At 38.8% G+C, this 22734-nt stretch overlaps 2 protein-coding genes across 4 annotated transcripts in view; one reads left to right on the top strand and one right to left on the bottom strand.

Annotated features, from left to right (window-relative positions):
- SHTN1 (shootin 1) overlaps window positions 1–4238 on the top strand; it is a 60655-nt gene extending 56417 nt beyond the window's left edge. For all 3 annotated transcript variants that reach the window (XM_050339038.1, XM_050339056.1, XM_050339045.1), the window contains one exon: window positions 1794–4238. In XM_050339038.1, the coding sequence (XP_050194995.1) occupies window positions 1794–2004 (211 nt within the window). In that variant the 3' untranslated portion in view covers window positions 2005–4238. The remainder of the gene's footprint in view (window positions 1–1793) is intronic.
- A 160-nt stretch (window positions 4239–4398) lies between these two features.
- On the bottom strand, window positions 4399–22426 carry ENO4 (enolase 4). The gene is made up of 14 exons (XM_050339075.1): window positions 22292–22426; window positions 21050–21178; window positions 19671–19861; window positions 17920–18065; window positions 15715–15884; window positions 15356–15487; window positions 13851–13916; window positions 13066–13128; window positions 10982–11149; window positions 9875–10000; window positions 8150–8345; window positions 7131–7198; window positions 6449–6566; window positions 4399–4490 (listed from the first exon to the last, which is right to left on the bottom strand). The coding sequence occupies exons 1-14, from the start codon at window positions 22424–22426 to the stop codon at window positions 4399–4401; spliced, it is 1800 nt and encodes a 599-aa protein (XP_050195032.1).
- Between the last annotated feature and the right edge of the window lie 308 nt (window positions 22427–22734).

Raw genomic sequence — 22734 nt, 5'->3', positions numbered from 1 at the left:
TCAAAATACCCCATCTTGTATTTTTCTGAACGATTGGCAACTTCTACATAAAATAAGCATTATTTCCTTTATGAAGTCACTAGCTTCTGATGATAATCAAATGAGTCTGAAACTGTATGTATTAGTGCCAATTTCTGCATTAATTAACTTATACCAAAGTTCTGATGTTAGAGACAATTCTTGTAATTAAAGCTTGAACGTGGAAGTTCATTTGCTGTATCCAGTGCTGCAGTAGCAGGCTGAGTAAATTCTTTCTGAAATGGAAAGTGCAGCAGCTGTTGTTTCTATGATTATTTATTTGGTTTTAACCTGTTCATTTACTCTCTCCCTCTCAGGTGGGAGCCAGTCCATTCCCTACCCCATGCTCTATTGTTGAGTGGGGTGACCCCTTTTCTTCTTTGTCATTTTCTCTAGGACAAAGACCGTCACAATAAAGGGCAGTTCATAGCAGATGGATCCAGTAGCTGAATTTCTTTCTCTGGCCTCCAGTTGATGCTACTTTTTCCTTTCTAGGGTGTTATCGTACCAGAAAAAGGGGGAAAAATAGAGACTCTTGACTAGCCAATGCAGTTGTGTGCAGCAGCTCCACAGCCAGGCTTCCCAGGGGAGTGGAGCTGCACATCCAGCAGTGTGTGCACGACCTTCCAGCACTAAGGATTTCAGCCCCTGCCCAGTGTGGTGCCTGTGGCTGTGTCAGTGTGGACACCTGCAGTGGGTCCCGTCCAGTGTGCAAGGCCCTGCCTAAAGACGGGCCGGGTACCTGCCCTGAGCCTGCCTGGTTCCGTGACCTCAGGCACGTTGGCTGGCAGGCTCTGCACGGCTCACTGGAGGGGGTCCAACCTGTCTGCCCACCCAGCAGGGTTAGGATGGTGTTGAGAAACACCCAATCTGCCACTTGTTCGGGTCGAGTGTTCCCAGTGTTTGCCACGTTCTCTGCTGGTGCATTCCAGCTAATCGAAGGATTTGCCTGCATGTTTTCAACACCGGTGTGTCCCTTTTGAATACAGACAAGTGCTTTTAAAAGTGTTTACAGCATGATGCCAGCCTGGACAAATAACCCAGGTGTCTCTGCCCTTTCCTTCCTCCCTGCTTGGAGGGCTCTTTATCCCCACGAGTCCCTGCCCCGCAGGCAGTCAGGGAGTAACCCCATCTCTGCAGCACAGAGTGTAAGTCTAACGCCTTCAGTAGTTCAGCAAGCCCAGTAGATGAATTTCCAGAAATCACTTGCTCCCAGTGAGACCAGTGGCAGGCACAGGGAACACCTGGTTACGCTATGCTGCTCCTTCCCATTCCTGCAGTGGAGTGCAGCACAGAGACAGCCCTGGACAGGTGGCACTGGGATCGAGGTGTGGAGGAACCATGTGCTCCTTCCAGGCTGCAGGACTGTCAGCACACACACTGCAGGAGCTGGTGGCATTTTCTCCAAGTGCAGTTGCTCTGTTGGACACGGGGGAACCTAAAACCACCTCTGAGATGAGCAGAGAGAAAATAAATTCTTATGGCTGTCTTTAAACCAGTACTTTCATAGTCTAGGGATTTTTCCACTGCCTTGTGAGTTCATTTTTCATCTTCCATGCCCAGCTTAACAAATGGGGGGGTAATGTGACTGTTGCATTTTTTACACTACTGTCTGTACATAACAGCTGCTAAATTTGTAAATCTATTTCCTAGCTTGGTTGACCTATCCTGGTCATACATGCTATTAATAGAAATGCTTTTCTGTGTATTTATAGTCTTCCTTCTGAATATGTGAACTGTCATCTGTATTAATGTATTTATTCTTTTTCCTTTAGATCAACTAGTCATACAGAATTGACAAGAAAAGCTTCTAGCAGGGAAAAAGACACCAAATCCGTTGTAGTTTTAGATCCTGTGTCCACCAGTGGGGATCAGATGTCCGAAAACACCTTGAACCGGAGCAAAATAAAAGAAGAAAAAAGCAAGCCAACACATAAAGAAAATAATATTGAGAAAATAAAAGAAACAGATAGTTCTAACTGTTAATTGTTATTCTGAAAGGCTGTAACTTTCGGAAATCATTATCTGGACATGTTAATTGCTTAGGTGTGTTACTAGGGGCTACAGCCTGTGCTCCAGACAGTTTTCAGTAATACAGATTGAAATGGGCTTTTTGTATGCAGTTTTGTTACATGCACTGAAGTGTTAAATAACTGTGTGTCACTCAAAATCCCTTTCCCATTTTAATTTTGCAGGGAAGGTTATTAATTTCTTAGATACTGTCAGTTACCTTTAAACTCTATTTGAAAAGGCTTTTTAAATTCTTCTTTTATTGAGAAGATGCCTTGTTAGAGGTTGCCAGAAGCCCCTTGCATCCCTTTTGAACTGGACAGCTTTGGGTTAGACCCTGTGAAGGTGATTGCACCCTCATCAGCTTCAGTATGGTAGGTGTTACTATTAAAAAAACCCAAACCAATGTGTTTAGACACGTTGCTTTAGAAGTATTTGATATCTACTTTAACCAAGATCCCGCTGGTCCCCTCACTGCTGTCCCCACACACATTCTTTTGAGGAAGTGAAAAGCACAAGCACAACCCTCCCGTTTCAGGTTGCCCAGGGGACAGCTCGCCCAGAGACCGAAAAGCAGAGGCAGTGCAGCATCTCGTTGTGGTACCAAGACTTCTGGCAACAATAGCCAGAGTCAGAGGTTTGTGGGCTGAGACTGGTGCTCTCATTTGGATGAAAAGCTTTGCAAATGAGGACTTATTGCTGCTTTTTGTTTCAATGTTATATGGCAGATTTCGGAACTGCTGCAATGGGAGTCTGCATTTACTGCAAGAAAATAACTTGCCCTAGGCCGTGGCTGGCACGAGCTACTTTTGGGATTCAGTTATTGTAGGACTGCAAGTTATTCGGAATCAACATATTGAGAACTCTGAGTTGAAAGCTCACAGTGCTAACAAGTTAGCCCCTGCTTTGAACCTGGCACACACTGATGGCAATAATGTCTTTATTAGGTGACACTTGAGATGTCTGTATTTGATAACAGAAATCCCAGTTTCTCTCAGCCTTTATTTGCAATGAAGACAGTGAGATAGGGACATAATTGATTTGCTCCACTGCCAATTTACATTCCACTCTAGTCTCTTTTTAAATTCAACATGGTATCTCATTCTTTTATAATGAATCAACAAATGTAATCAGGGATTTACCTAAAGATTGGAATTGGGTGGTCACGTACTTGAATGCACTTGGATTCTTTTTTATTTAATTATTTGAAACAGTGATAGTATTGAAGGATGAATGTTCTGAGTTTGTTGGTTTGGCTCTGCATGCAGCTGTCTGGTACTTTTCCTGAAAATAAAATTATAGTTATGAGTGTGGTGGTTTCACATCTATTTCAGTGGGTTTTGCATGTTTGCTAAAAAAATCTTGGACTCGATCTAATTACTGAACTACATACAATTCATAAACTTGGGGAAATTTGTCTCTCATTGATGTTTTCATTTCTTGGGGGCCGTTGGTTCTGGTTGTTAATTTTTCACTTAGTTATCTGTTACACTGAATTTAAAATGCAACATTTCATCTATGTATTTTTCCTCAAATTATTGCTGCTGTGTCATATGTTCAAATTTTCACAGTATACAAAAAACCAGAAGTTTTTTCAAGAAATTTTTCTTTTACTTAAACTGTTTTGTTACCTAGGGCATAAATTATTTAACTTTTCATTGTTGCTTATTAAAAAGACTCCTGACAAGTTTCCCAGACCTTGTGGAATTGACTTATTACTCCCTGCTTCCTAGTGATGCCGGTTACAGCTTTGTGCCCTACGTGTGGGGGTTGCAGCGATGCACTTGTACTGACAGCTACAACTGGAGCAAAATCTCCCGGGCAGGCTGGATTCAGAGCAGCATTGAGGGGGATGGAGCAGCGAACAGGCAAGGCCTTTGTTTTTTGTAAAATGTGGTGATGGTTTTTTTATTGTTTGTCAACAGCTTGGTCTTTGTACAGAGAGAGATTTCCACTTCCCCAAAACAAACATTTAGCTTTGGACTTAACACAGCACAGTTTGTTTTGTCAATTTGTAAACACAGCACAGAATTTTGTGGTGTTTTCAAACTATAGTCACTGCTCAGTTAACTTGGTTTCAGCTGAAGGCAATGGCCCCTGGGAGAAAAAGAGGCCAGTGTTTGAAAGCTTTCAGAAATATTTGGCTAAAGTGCTTGAAAATAAATGGATTAAAGAAAAGTTAATATATGAATTTCATACTAGGATGAAAATAAATGGATTAAGGAATAATTATATAAGTATATGAGTTTCTGACTAGACTATTTTTTCTTAGAAATTTATCCTAAAGCTAATGTTGACAGCCTGGGTCAGTGTGCTGTTCTCTGGGAGCTGAGCAGGGAGGCTGTGAACCTGCAAGAGCTGTGGAGGCAGCTAATTCTGCTCTGGGGGAGGAAGTTCATCAGAAAGTTGATTTTCTGGCTGTGAGTCTTCAGCAAAAGCAACAAATTCAAGTTTTGTTTCACCTGAAATAGAAGAGAAAAAAGAAACCCGTGTTTGGTGCAATCTGGTTTCTTGATACATTCTCTGCTGCACACATATTTTTAAGATACCATATGATACTTACAGGAGTTTAAATAGTTTTCCAAGTCTGGTCCTTAGAAAGAAAGGAGCACCACTCCCGCACTTTGATTACAGGATCAGGGCATGGTGCTAAGCAGCCTGAGCTGGGATATTGCATTCCATTCTCCATGGATCATCTCACTTTGCCTCTCTATTTTTTTGAACATCCATCCTCCTCTGCACTGGTGCTCTTGGTAAGTTCCCCCAGCTGACTCTGCCCTTCTCTGCCCCAGCCTTTAACAATCTTAGGTGAGCCCACGTCCCGGTGCTGATCCCGTGACTGCAGTTCACGGTTACTGCCGCTAACTGCTGTTTTCCCCAGTTCTATTGTCCTGCTTCCCCAGCCTCAGCACCCAACTCGCTTTTCGGCCACATACACGATGCCCGCCATCCCCCTGTGCTGCTGTCGGGAAGGGAGGGCTGGTCTGTGATCCAGCAGGTCGCTCACCATCCGGGTGAAGGTGGTGGCTGGCACATCATCGTTGAGCTCTGCACGCCCCACGGGACTGGGGGAGAGGGACCGACAGCGGGACAGCCACAGTGGGCACGGCCCCGCCGCTCCTGGGGGCTCCTGGCGGGTCAGGGTTCCCTGGCAAGGATGAGCCACTCGGGGCCGTCCCGGCTCTCCCGTGCGTTCCCCAGCCCAGTGAGGAGTTGGATGTGCGGCTCCGACGCGCTCACTGCTGCCCTGCTGGGGATTTATTTACCGGGTTTTGGGAATTGTTGCTATTTTATTTCATGACATATAGGTCTAAATATTTGTCAGACTCGAGCTCCTTTGCTTAGACAATACCACTTGAGTAGGGAATATATTAATATTGCTGAGGCAGTTAAAATTCATAGTTCTGTCATTATCTGGCTTGTTTTTGAAAAGTGCATTCTGTGAAAATACTTTCTTAGCAAAAAAAATCCTATGTTTCTATTTTTCACAATGATTATGAGAAGGGGAGAGATTTCAAAATCCTTAAAATATTTTCAATAAAAAAACTTTCAGCTAAAAACTTTGATCTGTAGCGTGCATGTCAAGTGCTGCTACCCTTTGTCTAGAACACTGAAAATTATTAGAACCAAGCGGGTAAAATGACTTAGTTCTCCTGCATGTTTTTTTCTTGGGCTTAATAAAATTCTTGCAAAGCTTTTCCTTCCCTTTCCTTCCTTTCTTCCTCTCCTTGTCTCTCTGCCTCCCCTTCAGACTGCATTTCTTTATTCTAGCTTGATTGATACCTGAGCAAGTAAGAAGTGGCTCTAATGAACTGTTAAGCATTTAACAGTGCCATGGTATAGTGTAAAAAGAAGATGCAGACCCTGAAATGCAGGCAGGCAGATGCATACAAGTGGCTAAGGCTGAATGTGAATCGTCCACTTCGGGTTTTCTTGGATTTTACTTAGGGCTTACCCATGCAATTGTAGCTTTCCAAACACATTTTGCTGGTAACGAAACATACAAAGGAGGGTTGTGAAACGAAGTTTTGTTAGCAATATATGTTTAGGGGCTCAAGGGAGGTGGGGTATTTGGCCTAAAATTCCATTTTGGCAGCTTTTCTACATGTTATATGCATGGGTTTTGTTTTGTTCCTTTTGCACTGTGGGCTTCAAGACTCCGACCAATTAATTCTGGAAAAAAAGCTTAATGTAGGCTATTCCTCAAGAAGGGGTCTATTTTAACATTCAGTAAACAGATAATCCATTAGGACAACAATATACATTGTGGCAAGTGCTATCCTAGGTTTTTTTTGTCAGCCCTTATTTATAGTCTTTTGATTTCGCTTCCCTCCTGTGGTGCAGTTTCAATCATTCTCCCTCCAATCTTTGTTCCCGTATTCATTGCGGGCTGAAAACAAAGTAAGAAAGAAGCTCATACGTAGATTTCCATTCTTGGCCAGTTCTTCCTCTATAGCCAGAAGGCGGTTGTATTTGGTCACCCTTTCTCCACGGGAAAGACCTCCCAACTTGATAAACCTGGCACCCAGTCCAACGGCCTGAAATGAGAAAGTGTGCATTTTAAAACCCATAGTTTGGGAAGTGAAGTCATTTTTTAATTATTAAACATGGTATCCTACTTCTAATTTAACACCCTTATCTTTCTCCAGAGAAAACACCCACCATAAGCAGAAATAAAATCTCTTAATGAAAGATTTGCCAGGTGCAAACAATAATTTTCACTGGCATATGAAATGAAATTTTATTTGCAAATGTAGCTTTAGTACAAAAAGACTAAATGTAATAGTGTTAAGAATTTTTGCTAAAAATATTATTACTACACAGGAATGTTTTAAGTAACTCACAATTTTTTACAACCTAATGCAACCAAATAGATCATACACACTCTTGAATATACTCCCCGCTTTGGCAAATTTCCTGCACATTCTCTTTAAACTCAAAGAATAACTCTCTGTGGGGAAAAAAACCAAGTCTCTAGAAAAAGCCCATTTTGTAAAACCTTTTTTCTTTCTGAAGCACAAAAAGGCCTTCTCCTTAAAAAATTGTACATGTTAAAAGCAGTATTTTGGCAATTCTGCAATTGAACAGCTTTCAATACCTACCAGATCCACAAGGCTGTCATCAGAAGATTCTCCATCTGGGCTTCCTAATATGGTAATATGTCTCTGACCTGTATATAACAGGAGTGAAAACCTTCATTAGTCTATATTTTATATACTCAACACAGAAAATGTTTGGAGTTCTCATTCATTTTTTACTCTTGGGCTGTCTTAAGCTTAAATACAGACAGGAGTAAAACAGTGAAACCCATTTCATAAAAATGTAAGCTATATTAGTTTGCTGCATTAACATTATGCTTTATTTTCAGCATGGATAAGGGAATATCCTCTCTGAGTTTCTGTCTCTCACTGATCTGTCTGATCAGGCTAGAAGGCTGTTCTATTTATTTTAAATGTACTCCTTTATATAGTAATGATTTTTCTTCACTATAAAAAAGAGTTTACAATCCTGACTGAATGAAATCTTTTAGTTGCTATTTTCTCTCTTTGATACAGTGATTCTTGGTGGTTTTAAGGAATTGGGAAAGAACTTAGATGTATTAGATGGATTAAATTTGTTCATCTATTCCTTGGATATAAAAATGAGTGAAGAAAAAGTGATACAAAGAAAAATCTTACATAGGAAACTGCACAAGTTCTTAGTACTGTTACCATGAAGGCTCAATAATTTGTAGTCAATAATCTGCATAAACCACAATTTTAAACATTTTGGACTTTTTTTTTATTTTCTAAATTAAAAATACTAGTAATAGTCAAAATTCAGATTAATTGACCACATCTTTTTTATTTTTTAAAGTCCTGATCTCTAAGTGTGTAACTCTTATCTGCAGTGTCAAAGGGCACCCACATCCAAAACACCCACAAGGTATTAACTGACTATAGCTGAAGCCTTGAATGCAATTTTAAGCCCCTGGACAGACATCTGTGAATCAAAATATGAATTTCAGGTTCTTCTGACAAATGCTTTCTAAATTAGAAGTGGCTATAATTAAATAGAGATGTAATCTTTACAGGTGTAGTTTGTAGGGTTTGAAAGTCAGCCTTTCCCCCCCTCTACTCACCATCCAGAATTCCAGTAAGTTCTATGAGGTCCGAGACCTTGGTTTGGTTAATATATTTTAGGACAACACCACTGCACATTGGTGTGTTTATGTTTTGGTCAATTTTAAGTTTGGAAATACATGTGGCAGCATCTTCAGCAATCAGGTAACATTTGGAACCAAGGGCACAACATATGTTACTCCATTGTTCTCTGTCCTGCATAAAACAAATCAAGTAAATAACTAGAGTTTAAAAAACTAAACTGAATGAAAACTCTGAGGAGGTGAAAATAATTTTTAAAAAGTGAAATAAATTTGGGGTTAATCCTAAAGATACCCTTCATATAAAAATATTATATTTTATACTATATTTTAAATCTGTCTACCTAAGAAAAACATACCACTGGGATTTTCCTTGATTGTAAGATTTTGTTTGAAAACATAAATGTTAACCTGGAATTAATCAACACTATTTGCATAAAATATATTTTAAAATATTTCAAATTAAATTAACTGTGGGGGATTGCTATTTTGATTTTGTTCCTGAAATTTATTTAATTTTAATGGAATATGAAATAATTGCCTATTGTTTTAGTCAGATGTGTTAATATTTCAAGTATCATAGTTATTTGAATATAAAATAATGCAAAAGGAGACAGTCATAGACTCAATGACTTGTATCAGGACAGGGTGATCAGAGCTGTAAGACTGACCCATAGGGAACAGCACAATAAAACGTTCTCTTTCCAGCAAAGCTCCATTTTTTAAGGTCTTTGTTTCTTGATTTTAATGCACTGTCCACATGGTGCATGGTACAGGACAAATAAAGGACAAAGATATTTTAAAAATGAGAAAGAAGAAAATTATTATTTGGTTGCTTCATGTCCACAGATTGCAAAGTTGAAAATATTATTTTTCTACTTCATAATTCTGCCAGTAGTAATTCTTGGTCTCTGTATCAGACAGACTTTTGTACTCATCTAGTTGCAATCTATATCAGGGTCCATTCCTGCACAGATTTCAAGCCTGTTTGTAAATGAAGTCTTGGACACCTGAACAGATGTTTAAACTTAAGCACTAAAGTGGTCTTGTGTCTGCCAATGAATTATTGAACTGGTACAAGAGCTAATCCTCCAGGACCTGCGTATCTGTGGCAAACATGTGGCACAGGGAAACTTTGTAGATTTGCTAGGAGCAAAAGCAGAGGAGCAGAGGCATTTTCCTTAATGGTTCTCTGATTCCAAGTGTACTGCACTGTCTGTAATTCTCCTGCAGATTCTCATACTGCAAGTATGTTTCTTCATGAGGTTTCTCAAGGAAGTTTGCAGCCCCAGCAGGAGTGGGAAATAATCTGGTGTTTTGGAACATGGTACTTCAGAGAGTCAGACTGAAACAACACAGGGAGGTGAGGCTAACTCGAGGAAGGTAAGAGTAAATGCAGATATTTGGAGAATGAACTTTTAACATTCTAGTTAAGGACAGAATCAGATAGATTTTGCAGTTCATCCATTTTAGAGTGGCACTGGGCATAATTACATCAAAAGTACAGAAGAATGTAGAGTTATTGTCAATAAATGACATGCAAATGAATTGTTAGATGCATTTTTTTAGTGATATTTTTGTGCTTAAAGACTCAAGAAAACAAAAGCTTTGTATTCTGCATATATTGAAAAAATGAGAAAAGATCAGTGATGTGCCACTGAACAGTATTACCAGTTTTTCACGGACTGCACTGTGGTATCTTACCTCTTTTCTTAAGGGATCTATTAATGCAATAATAAAAGGAAATTTATCAATCAGTTCCCCATACATAGCAACCATTTCATCAGGGCTTTTGAAAGTTCCAGTGAGGATTTCATATTTTCCTTTGTCCTAGAAAGTAAAGTAAAAGGCATAAAAGATAAGGAAGGTAAGAGCTTAAAAACCAGAGTATTAATGCAAGCAAACACATATTGTGATACTACCATATTTATTAAGATATGTGTGTTTTTCAGTCAGGAGGCATTTACTCCTCTACTTCAATCCGTGCCTAAGTTAGCAGGTTTGAAGTTTGAAGAAAACAACAGATGTAGTGTAATATAATGGGAAAATGAGCATCTAGTGGTGTTAAGGAATTACAGAACTATACTTGTGTAAATAATTTCTTGTTCTTCATCTTTGAAATTAAGGTGGGTAGAATATAATTATTTCATTTATACCTTGTGGTGAAATTAAAAAAACCAAACAACCAACTAAACAAACAAACAAACAAACCAGGATTTGCTGCTTTATACTTAAAATCCCAAATTGTCTGAGACGTAATGTGAAATGAAGCTGGTTTGTTAAACAGAGCATGCAGGAGGTGTTTACCCATTAAAGCACTTTGCTATATTTGATACAAACTGATCTGAAAAATCATTTTGTTAAATAGAGAAAAGGAATAAACCTGGCTGATGCAGGCAGGCTTATACCATTTGAATGATTCAAGTGAAGCCATGCAAGTAACAGAAATCCCTGTAGGAGGACACTGTACCAGGGGTCTGCCTTGGCCCAGTGAGCCTTATTCTCACAAGGTGTGCCACCAGTATGTTGGTACTGGGAAGGGGAATACACATGTTCTCACTGCTCCTGCTGTGTCAGGCTGCATGTCCCATCCCCTTGCACTCCCAATCCAGTGACATATCTGCCACACTTGTAGGACTGATTCAACCATAATTTATAAATGTCGAGGTAATTCTTTTCGTTTGCTTGATTGCTACCTTAAAAATGGAGCTAGAAGCTTCTAGATGAGTTTGCAATGCAAAATAAATAATGTTAACAAACAGCTACGTTCCTTTTGAAACCCAAGAAAATAGATATTGAGAAATAACTTACATAATCCATTAATTCATGAGCAGCACAATTTATTGCTAAGTACACATCTGTTCCTAGCTGAAGACCTATGTTGCTGCAAGCTGTTTGCATTACGAGTAGCAGCTGTTCTACATCATCATATCCTGTTGTTAGGCAACCTAAGTGTGATATTCTTTTTAAGAACTGTGGCTGAAAACAAAACAAAAAGAATCACTTCATTTACAAACATATATATAATATATATACTCACTATCATTTCACTCTGCATTTAATCTTCAAATTGTAAATCTGTTCTCAAAAATTGCATTGGCAGCCTTAAGGACAATTCTCTAGGAAAGAGGGATAATCAATTGCTAATGATTAGAGAGCTAACAGTCCTTGGAAATGTGTCTCATCCTGTAGTTCTTCATCCTGTATGGCCAGTACTGGTTTACAAGAAAATTTTAAAGGCACTCTTAACAACTACTGAATTTTCACGAATGCTCTGGTGCTGCGGACCACCCCTTTGCCAAAAAACATATTTTCCTCTTTTAAACAGTTTTTTAGCCATTTATCCTCAACTGCAACTTTGATATTGACTCTATGGAGTGTTCAAGAAACCCTAGAATCTTCTAAGAATTCTAGAAGGAACAAACTTCAGAGAGGGGAAATACCTCTAGCCTGGCTACTACGTGCAGTTATCTGCTTCAGGGACAGTATTGCTGGAAATGTGCCACCAGCAGAGTTGTATTGAGCAAATATTTCACGTGTTCTTCTGTTGTCAGGTTTTTTTGTAGGTTTTGGAAACACTGAATTTTAACTTTAAAGTCTGTGAATTTTGGATTATAAAGAATGACATTAAGTTGCCTAGAAAGCAGCAGGATATAATCCTGGGTTAGACCGGAGAGATCAATTGGAAGGCATCAGTTTTGACAAGAGCTAGAGAACTAACAACAGACAGAACAGGTGCTTAGCTACAGAGGATATATGAATGTTTCTTCACATAAAAAAAGGTCAAATTGTTAGGAGACTATTTTGTAGCAACATGGAAGACAATCTGACTTGTTGCTTTTGGAGCACTAAGCTGCAGGAACAGACAGGAAGAAATGCTGCAGTCTTCCTGCAGTTATCGTCAGATAGAGGTTGAGTCTGCAGTTTCATGTGATTTTCTATCCAGTATTTACTTCTATAACCTAAATAAGTTCTTCTTCACTGCCTATTTTGTCATTTTTCCTTTTTTTTCTCCCCATAAAAGTTAAAACTAACACGGCGCTTTTATCAATTTAAAATTCAGTTTAATTACTACCTCCTTTAGTATTCCTTTGTTGAAATAAATGGATTTTTTTTTCAGAGAATCTAAAGCATTTTTTCCTTGTGTATATCTTATGGAATCATTCTAACTAAGGGCAGCAGCTTAATGAAGAAGAATTTTGTGTTGTGTAAGTAAGAACATCCTTTCTTTCGTATACTCCACAACAGTGACAATTCTCACTTGATAATATTTTAATCAGCTCAGATTGGAGAGAAAACCTGCATGGCATTTCCATCCCATGATTTGGAAAACTCATCTGTAAGCCACAGGTTTTGAAGTGATAAAAAAAGATCATTTGAGTCATATCAAATAATGTCCTCTGTTCTACTGTGAGTGTTGCCCTTTAGCTACTGATTTGTATCTGCCATCATCTGTAACCTCAGACTGGAACTGGGAATTGGATGCAGCACAATTAAGAGGGGAGTTATTCTCCCAGGGTTAGGAAACAGCACAATATGCAGGTCTTACAGGTAGTAGTGTTATGGCCTTCATAATCAAAAGGGCATGTTTCTCTGCTGGTGCTACAGGCTTGCAAAATGCTCATTTGGATAATTTACCAGGATTTCTATATAAGAAAAATCATCAGATCCCAGAAAAATTTCCCTTATTTCCCCTATTGTTCCACAGGAAGGGAAGGTATAGTCAGAAGGATCTAAATTATTATGTAAGATATGAGCATTTGGAATATTTAGGTCTTGCCATAACCTTTCCAAAATGGTGATGTAGATTAATGCCTCATTTCTTAAGAATAGTTTGGTTCCCTGCTGTTGTTAATACCTTGTTGAAGGCTTAAAATGAAAATCTCTTTTCTTACCAGACCTTTCTTCCCTGGATTTTGTGCTCTTCCTTTTTTACTCTCTGCTGGTTGAGGATCAGGCTGTTGAGGGTGAAAGAAGAAAGAAATCAATACCATGGAAAAATACAAAGATGGTAGAAAGACCTCAGGGAAAAAAAAAAAGGGAAAAAAAAGATTGACTGAATTTTGGTCTAAAGAGATTACAAATATTTAAGCTAGGAAATAACCTCTATTTTGTCTTAAATACTATCAGCAACTATCCAGTTTTATTTTGTGCTGGTGACGCATTTAAAATTTTTATTTCTATGTGAGCATCAGTCCAACCATCATTTGTTTTTCAAAACATTCTCACCCAGCCCATCAAAAATAGAGAATCTCAGAAATAAGAATCTAGACTCTGTACTTGGGAGAAACCCAACAACCTCACTTTCCAAAAAGCTTATGCACACACCAAGACTGACATACTGCTACAGTAATAGTACCTTGAATAAAACGTGTTGTGTGTGAGAGGCACAGCAAGATCAGAACTACATATATTGTATATTCACTTTGGTATCATTCCCTCCCAGTATATTTCTGCAGGTAAACAGAAGGTCATCTTATGCTTAGAACAATGTTTTATTCTGTATTTTCTAATGTAGTATCACCAAAGGGCCAATGTTTTATTCATCTGTCAGAGAAACACATCTTCTGTTCTCTGTCATGAACTATGAAGGCTAAGTGTTCCGTGTTTATGTTTAAAAGGACAGTAGTAGCAAATCCAATGAAGTGTATCACTTTATTAGTACACATTTTTATTGTACCATTTTGCCTGGAGACTCCAACAGTCTTGTAATTTCCTTCTGAATATGCAGAACTCTTTCTATGCCCTGAAATTAAACCCCAATAAAGTTAAGCAAAAATAAAGTTACATTATTTCATTTTAGATGCTTAAATCGCAAAACATTTATTCTAAATACAAATCTTAATATACAGTCTTAAAAAAAAAAACAAACCACAATATTACAGACTCCTTAATACAATCTCTCCACCCACAAAATGCAGCCAAGTGACCAATCATAAAGGGTTAGTAGCAGTGGAAAGGACAGGAATATTTGATCATGCTGCTGAATGGGATGGCAAGAAAAGCAGTCTCTCTCCCTGAAGGAGCCCTTCCCAAATCTAACAAGTAAACAGCATGCAGGTCTGCATAACATCTGAGAAGTGAGAAGATGATAATCCCTGTTCACAATTGTGACTCTAAGACTTCCTAACTGGAAACTCCGAGAAGATTGAATGCATTTACTTCAGAATATTTCCAGGAAGCACGAAAAAAAATCTCTTTCTTAATTTTAAACAATGAGGAGCACTCCAATTAAATTAATCCACTGTTTTTAATGCAAGACTCATTATCCTTTTCAGCTGAGTTAGTAAAATTCAATAAAACTAGAAAAACTTGGTAAATCCCAATTGAGATTTCCTCAAACTGTGTCAGTAAAGGAATACTGGAGGGGGCAGAAGTCAGTCACAGCTGACAACACATCAACACAGGAGGAACAGGCTGTTTTGCACTGCAGCAAACAGCTTGTTACTCTCCCATGAGCGCTAGGAGGCATTCTGGCTTTGAACGGCACAGAATTAGCAACCTTATTAACAGCTCTCGGTGCCAATTCAAAAAAGTTTAAGGAAAAGCAAAAAGAAAATCAAGCTCAACTATTTGTTCAGGTCACCAGCATACACAGTAGAAATCACAGCCCTAATGTAGGCATCTTGTGCCAATATATTCTTTAAGACAACACATGGCTAAACAAAAAGAGAGGGTTGATCCCATCTGTCTCACTTATCCTTCTTGCTCTTTGTACTCCCTTCTATCTTCACAATTTCATTTTAAAGCAACTTATTTCCACATATTTTATGCTTTCCTGTGAATTTGCTGAGTTTTATTGTTTTGTATGCACATCAACCAATACTATTTATAACCTACTAATGTAAAATCACATCCTAAGCTCTTGTTCTGTAACACAATTCCCTAACATCTTCTTCCATGCACTGATTTTTACCTCTATACTAACATACATTTTTAACTTGAAATATTTCTGGTTTTTGCTTTAAATCTTCATTTTTTTGCTTAATTTAATATTATTTGCATTAGAATTCTTCAAATTTGACAAATTTAGCATTTGTTAAAACTTCAGTCTTGCGAGCAAACAAAAAATAAAAAAATATGGTTTGTAAGGACTATATTGAAAAGACCTATATACTTATGTGCATACGTAGTTAGTATGGTATCTGTAGAATACATAAATAAAGAAACAAAAATGAACAGTACCTGTTTGAGTGACAACTGAACTGGTGGTATAAGCATAACTTCTTTCACAAATTTCAGCTTCGAAGGGGAAATTTTTTCACAGTTCAGCAGAGTAACCATTGGAAGTGGCAGAGTAATTTCTTCAGGTGGCTCCTGTAATTGGGAGTACCAGGTGAAAATAAAAATGTAAAAATCAGAATAATGTCTTATATATTTGAATTATGGCATGAGGTTCAAAGACTGCTACAGGCAATGGTGTTAAGGGTGTATTCTATGACATAAATTTAATGAGACTGTCACGAGGCACTGCTGGCTTCAGAATTCTACAATAACTATGGTAACTGGGATAAAAGAAACAAAATGGCAAAAGCCACATGTACCTGATCATGTTTCAGCAGTGCAATATGTGAGTACAGCGGGATATGGCTGATGGTGGCACCAGCCTTTGCTACGGCAAGGGAGGCTCCCCCGATGGCCAAGCTGCCGCAAAGCACCGGTTCAGCAGGTTCTGCAGGTGGGATGGGTCTCTCCGCCACTGACAACTTCTTTCCTACGAGACAGGGAGCAGCAGCTAAGTATTTTCTTGTTTTTAAACACATGCTTCTGTATCACAGTTATATGAGTAAATACGATATTGTCATTTCAGTGTGTACTCAATGCATTAAAAAATGATAACTTATTTTTTTAAAACTTCAGCTTGTCAGTTGTTTTACACGAGTGACCTTACAAGTAAGCAAAGTATCTGTCCTCACTCTGATTTCAAATGCATTTCAAATCTGTTTCTTTTGGAGATCTTTCAGGCACTGAAATCTGTATTTTTATTTATCTATGTTTACATCCAATAACATTATATAATTTTTCAAAAGCATGTTTTCAGTCTTCTTTATTGTGCTCCTTCAATTCTCAGCTTTTGCATAACAACTTGGAAGACTGCATTATAACCTGATTGGGAGTAGGCATGCTTGATTTCTTGTAATAATGACTGAAAAAAAATTAGGCCTATTTTAGCTGGAATTTCCAAAGAGAAAACAGATCTTTTAAATATTACACATCCATAGTCTTATTATATTTTCATAAGAATTTATTTCCCTTTCAGATACAGTAAATTTTTCAAAAATGCTTAAAACAAAGCAGTTCTCACCATCATATTTATTGCCTACAGTTCTTACATGAACATGTACAATGAGCACCTATGTGAAACTGCAATAAGTGCTCTGATTCCCAAGTAAACCTATTTCCTTTGGATCCTAATGGGAGTGTCATACAAATTCCAATTGCAATAAAATATAAATAGTATAGCATACAACTGACATTTTAGGAGAAAATGTTCTTAATAGGTCCTTAATTGGATATGCAGATTAGATTATACATCTTTGTATACTACACACAGATTCTATACCTTTTACATTGAGGATGTACACACAGACATCAGTAATCCAGTGCTGAGCAACTCTGACACAGGGCAGAGTTTTTCAGAGACCCTTCACCCTACGCTACTTGTAACTGGCATAAACTACAACATAGATGTTTCTTCTGAAAGCATCTGCTGGAAGTCACCATCTGTTAGTGGTCTCCTGTAACAACAAGTAGCTTAATGATCACTGGCTCCAAATAGTCAGGCACTGAGTCTAATAATAATTTGACAGTCAATGTCATAATTAGTGAAAACAAGTAATATATGTATCAGCAGAAGCTTGACTGAAAGTATAATATACACCAGGGTGATATGTGGGTGAACCTGACAACCACAGAAGTTACATTTCAGATCAAAGATGAACTTTCTGTGAACACAACTAACATATGAATTGGGAGGTTTTACTGATAGTATATGATAGTTGCAACCAAAGTGATAAGAAATAGTAATATGCCAACATTTTCTGCCCTTACAGTAAATGATAACAAATGATTTTTTCCCCGGAGTTTAATGCATATATGGAGATAACATGGTGCTTTCTTCCTTTAGGTTGTGTGGGGGTTTTTTTAGGCCATGAATTTTTACCTTTTTTTTCTAGTTTCACACCATTTTTTCCTTTAGTAGGATTGCTTTCTTATTTCTTTTCACTCTATACTGCCCATCATTCCCATCTCATCCCCTTCCTTCTTTCTCTTGTGCTTTTCACTGTATTTCCTCCTTTTCTCAGAGGAAGGAAACTTTCCTTCCTCCCTCTTTCAATTGTGTTGAACTTTTATCTTAATTCTATTTCCATTTTCCTGCTCAGTTCTGTGATTCCCTTTTCTTTCCTTATCATTTTCATTTTTATTCTTCATTTGCATCCTCCTCCATTCCTATTCCTCCCTTTGAAGAGTAATAACCTCCTGTCTAAGCCAACTGTAAAACAAAGGCAGAAACGCTGTTCAACCAATGCATGTGAATGATGAGAAGACTGTATTTTCCCCTCCCTCATTTTGCTGCAGAAACTGCTGTGATCAAAAAGATCAGGAGAGAGTAACCAAACCCTTTGAACGTGAGACAGTGTGTCATGTGTTCTGAAGTATCCCACATCCACAGAATACATCAGAAAGTATTTTAGGATGTTTATCAATATCTGTATTGCAGAAAACATTAAAATCAAATAAATGAAAACCTGCTTTTGCTGCTTTTTTTTTCCCAGATGGTGATGCTGGGGATGGAGTGGGTGGAGTAATGGCAGGAGTGTCTTCTGCTTCTTCTTCTTCTTCTACTTGCTTTTGAATTTCCTTTTTTTCTTCTACCTTGTTTGTAAAGTATTCACTGAGGAAAGAGATATAAAAGTTACTGGCTTAAGATACTGTTATACATGTGACAAGTAGACACACACAATACGAGCTAAAGAAATGCTAGGAGGTGGATTAAGTGCCTCTATTTGAGCTTCTGCCATTGGTTCACAACGTGAAGCTGAAGAAGTCAATACATTTATTATATCATTATTTTTTGGTAGTCATCTGCAGCACTGGTTAAACAAAAAGAACTACAAGCAAGTATCACAAACCTTAACACATGCTTTTTAAATCACACTGGGTTGAAAGTCAGCTCTGAGCAGACAAACTCAGCATGAAAGATGTATTTGCTTTTCAGGGGTAGGAACAGATCCTGGCATAACTTCATGACATACAAGAGCCTGGCTGAGGTTGCTAATCCAAGAGGTCCGTTGTACACTGGTTATCCAAATGGCTGCAAACTAAGAGATGGCTGAATTTCAATTACATGCATGAACTGGAAACTTTATCCATGGGTCACAGACAGTCAATTCAGGAAAACTGAGTATGTAAGATACGTAGTGCAAACAATGCATTAAAATCTTAATTACACTCACTTTCCAATTGAGTCCTTATTCCCTTTATCAAGGTTTTCCCAAAGCCACTCCATGTGGAGTCAATTAGGTCTGTTCAATACAGTCTGTGTTCAGTGTGGCAGCCCAACCTCTACCCCTTCAGCAAAGTGTCATTTCCCTCCGGGATGCAGCTGAAAGGAACATTTCCAACTCCAGAAGAGGACGTGAGACCATATTACTGCTTCCAGGGTGAAGAAAGCCATACTGTTGCCAGGTGGCTTCTTCTAAGTGTACTTTAAAAACACATTCAGATATATCTGTGATACTTTTACCTTATATTTTGTTTCTTATAAAAGCCAGACATATTTCTTTGAATTGATAAATATGGCCGTTGTTTTTTACTTTGGGATGCTCCCAAGAAGAAATATTTGTATGAAAAAATAAACATGAATGTTTACTAAAGAATCTATATTTCCAAACAAACTAATTACCTTGAGTAAGAAGCCTTCTGGAGTAGCTTGCTCAGACAGAAGGCTCCACCAGGACTTGAAAGCTATACACATATACAAGTTTTTGTGGATTAGCTCAATGCAGAAGACTCACACCCAGGCCATTTGCACCACTCACCTTCTGCAGTGCCATAAACAGAAGAAGTGGAGTTGCAGTTTGAAAAAACCTCCCTACTAAGTTAAACTGGCACTGAACGAATTTCTTACATGTTGCCTTTGACTCACGAACGTGTTCAGGCATTTTTTTCTTAGAGACCCTTATTTTTGTATCCCATGGATAAAACCTTGTAAAAACCAGCATGATTTTCATATCAAAATTATGAAACAAGCAGACAATAAAATAGTGCAATGGATCTGACACATACGTTACCACCTAAAAATATAAAAAATAATAGTAGAAAACACTAAATATTCTATATGCTCTCCATATTACAAATAATATAAATTACACATATAAATTATATTATATATAAAAATTAGATACATAAATCATATTATACAAAACTATAAATTGTATTTTATAAAAATTATTTTTATATTTCAATTGCATTAATTTGTGTAATATGCAAGACCTACCCAAGCATCTTATCAACTTGACACTGGTCAGTAGGCTCCAAGTCCCTCAGCATGGTGTTGAGTGACTCATTGACCCATTCCACAGCAGTATTAACAGAGTCATTTCTTTCTTTTTCATCAGCTTCAATTGTTTCAGGTAAAGCATTTTCAGGTATTCGAGAATGGCAAGACATTACAGTGGAACAAATCCTCTGCATAAATAATAATTAAAAAAACCCCAATGTATAAAGGTTTTAAACACTATTTAATTTCTAACTTGGAAATGTCATTTGACAGACTAAGAAGTATATGTCCTTACCAACTCTACAAGTACATATCTCCAAATCTACTGTTTGCTCCACTTATTTTTTTTCATCCTGCACCTTCTTTTTAGCCTCTTAAACTTTGGTAATCACAGACTATTCAAGTTTTCTGACCTAAATTATAACTATGTGGACAAAAACCTTCTGACAGATCTCTTTATAATATATTATGCTACCAGAATAGAATGGAGTTATTTTAAGGACCATAGTCACTAGGACATCTTTTATTGCAGCTGTTTGTAGCCTGTTGTACCATGATTCATTGGCATTCACACTTAATGCTATCCCTCAGTTAGTTTTGTCTTACTTGGATAATTTAAGCTCATCTTTCTGTACTGATGAAGAATAAATTATATTAAAAGAATTCACTTAAGGAAGACATCATTTACAAATTTCACAGAGTTGCCTGCATTAATATATACACTGTGAATACCTGTGAAGCTACATTTAATTCCAGGAAGAAGAGAACCTTAGTTTAACTGAGAGAAAGTAGAAATAATTACTCCAAAAGAGCTAGAGCTGCAAAGACAGTAACTTGAATATTTCAGGTTGGGGGAAAGATGCACCATCAATTTTGCATTGCAGGTGCTGGAGGGATATGTTTGACTAAACTATCACCCACATCAACCTATTAGATCGGTGTAAAAAAAGTGCCTCACTTATACTGTGCTTTTCACCTGTGCTGTATTTTTCTGAAAGACTGTCACACAAAGAGAAATACAAGGATATGAAAATTAAAGAAAAAGTAAAGGAAAAATGAACTTACAAGGCTAGTATGGGGTGTAAGGAAAAGCCACATGAAGACAGACAAAATCTTAATATACAAATGTGCACTCACATCCCACTTATAAAATATTGTCTAATTCATGGAAAATAAAGTTTTCATACTTGCTGCCATTGTCTAACCTTTCTAACCTTCATTTTTTTTCTAAAGTTACAATACTCAACTCTTGAGTCATGGGGATTTATATTTCCTCATAAAAATGGAAAATAAAATGTTCCTTGGGATGTGAGAATAGTACCTCTTCCTGATATTGTCCTATTAAAATAAATAAAACAGGAAGAAACAGCTCATACCTGCTCATAGTTTTTAACTGTACAGTATATTTCCACTTCTAATGTTGGCTGACCAACTCCATCAAGAACTTTTCTTCCAACTAATTTGCATATTATTGGAGCTTTTGAATATTTAGAAAGGTAGTTAGCCTTAAATGAAAGAGAAAGAACTTCATTAAAAGGTCATAAAACTTCATCAATTGCCAGGCAAAGATGTTTTTATTCCATGAAATATATTTCAATCAAATCCACCACTGAACAAATCCATTATGGGTCCCTTCCAACCCACCATATTCTATGATTCTATGATTTATATGTTACAGCAAGTTTTGAGCCCTGTGAGGAAGGTGAAAACTGAGACTTGTGGTAGGCAGTTCACTTTCTTGTTCCAGCATGGTCTTCAACAGGCCTGATGAACTGTCATAATCCAATATATTTGCATCTCTGTCCAGAGTTAATACAATGTTGCTCTAGAAAATGGATTAAGTCGTTACCTGAGGTTTATTATATACTTCCTTACTAGTTTCATGATTTAGTCTGGTATTGGAGAGTCACCAAACCATGACTTACCAAATGGGAAAAAGAGGAAACTCTTATAGCTACACAGAAGAGGAACATGTCAACAACCATGCAGAGCAACAGAAGGTGTTACCAGTTCTAGTCCCTTCCACTGACGATGGTAAAACACTGGGAGATGGGAAATAGTACAAGATGGAACGAAATTTCAATTCCACCGACACTTTCCCACTAAATAACATACTAGAAATCATTTTTTTCAAGAGTTGCTCGCTACTGCAGCTTTGACAATTCTTGTATTGCCACTAATTGAGGTTTCGTTTAGGGCTACTGTCAACAATATTTGGCCGACACTGAGGGCCCATTTGCCTTTCATGAACAGCTGCAGTGTGAATAGCGCCCAGTCTCTTGTCACCGCTGGCCCCGGACAGACACCACTTTGCTGAGCAGCGGTTTTATTAGCGATGTCCGTCTGTGCGCTCCCACTTTGTTTTCGTATCGACACAAGCAACCAGCAGAGGAAAAAAGCCCAGCTGCTGCTCGGCCCAGCGTCAAAGTGCCAGTGACCACAAGCACCGGAACACCGCACTCAGGGGGAACCACTTAATCATCACAGAGACGCCGAGCTCCTCGGGGCGCTGCCCTCCCGAAGGGCAGGGCTCGGGCACTGCGGGCAGCCCCCCCTCGCCCTGACGCGGGGCCGGGACACCCCCCGGCCTCCTGCAGGCGCTCCCCTCCCCGCGGTACCAGCTCCCCGTAGAGGTCCCCGGGGCGCAGCGGGAACAGGGCGTTCAGCGCCTCCTCCATGCGCTCCGGCACTCGCTGCGCTCGGTAGTACCCGGCCGCCTCCCGCCGCCGCTCCCGCCGCCCGCCCGCCTCCATGGCGGGGCCGCCGCCGCTGCCGGGCAACGCGCCGGGCAGCGCCGCCGCCGCCTTCCCTCCCTCCCCCGCTCCCTCAGGGCGCCGTGCCCGACCCCGCGCCCCGAGCGCTCTGCTCCCCCGCAAGCCGCCCAGGAACAGCCCGCCCCGACCCGGCGGGGCCGGCCTTTGGTTCGCCTCGGTCCGCTTTGGTTCCTCGACACCGTGCGGTGGGGAGGGCGATGGACCACCGGAGGGATGGACCACTTGGTGGGTAAGGAATTGGCTGGATGGTCACACTGGAAGGGTTGTGGTCAACAGCTCAATGCCCA

This window comes from Myiozetetes cayanensis, unplaced genomic scaffold (genome assembly GCF_022539395.1).
Source record: "Myiozetetes cayanensis isolate MyiCay16 unplaced genomic scaffold, myiCay2020 scf10, whole genome shotgun sequence".
Classification (NCBI taxonomy): Eukaryota; Metazoa; Chordata; class Aves; order Passeriformes; family Tyrannidae; genus Myiozetetes; species Myiozetetes cayanensis.
This window is presented reverse-complemented; position numbering and strand designations above follow the sequence as displayed.

Excerpts from the sequence above, each read along its gene's own strand:
- ENO4 (XM_050339075.1), bottom strand. The coding sequence starts at position 22,426 with ATGGAGGCGGGCGGGCGGCGGGAGCGGCGGCGGGAGGCGGCCGGGTAC. Across the intron at positions 21,179-22,291 it reads GGGACCTCTACGGGGAGCTG|GCTAACTACCTTTCTAAATA; the intron begins GTACCGCGGGGA and ends CTTTCATTTAAG. Across the intron at positions 11,150-13,065 it reads ATCCAGGGAAGAAAGGTCTG|CCACAGTTCTTAAAAAGAAT; the intron begins GTAAGAAAAGAG and ends TTTTGTTTTCAG.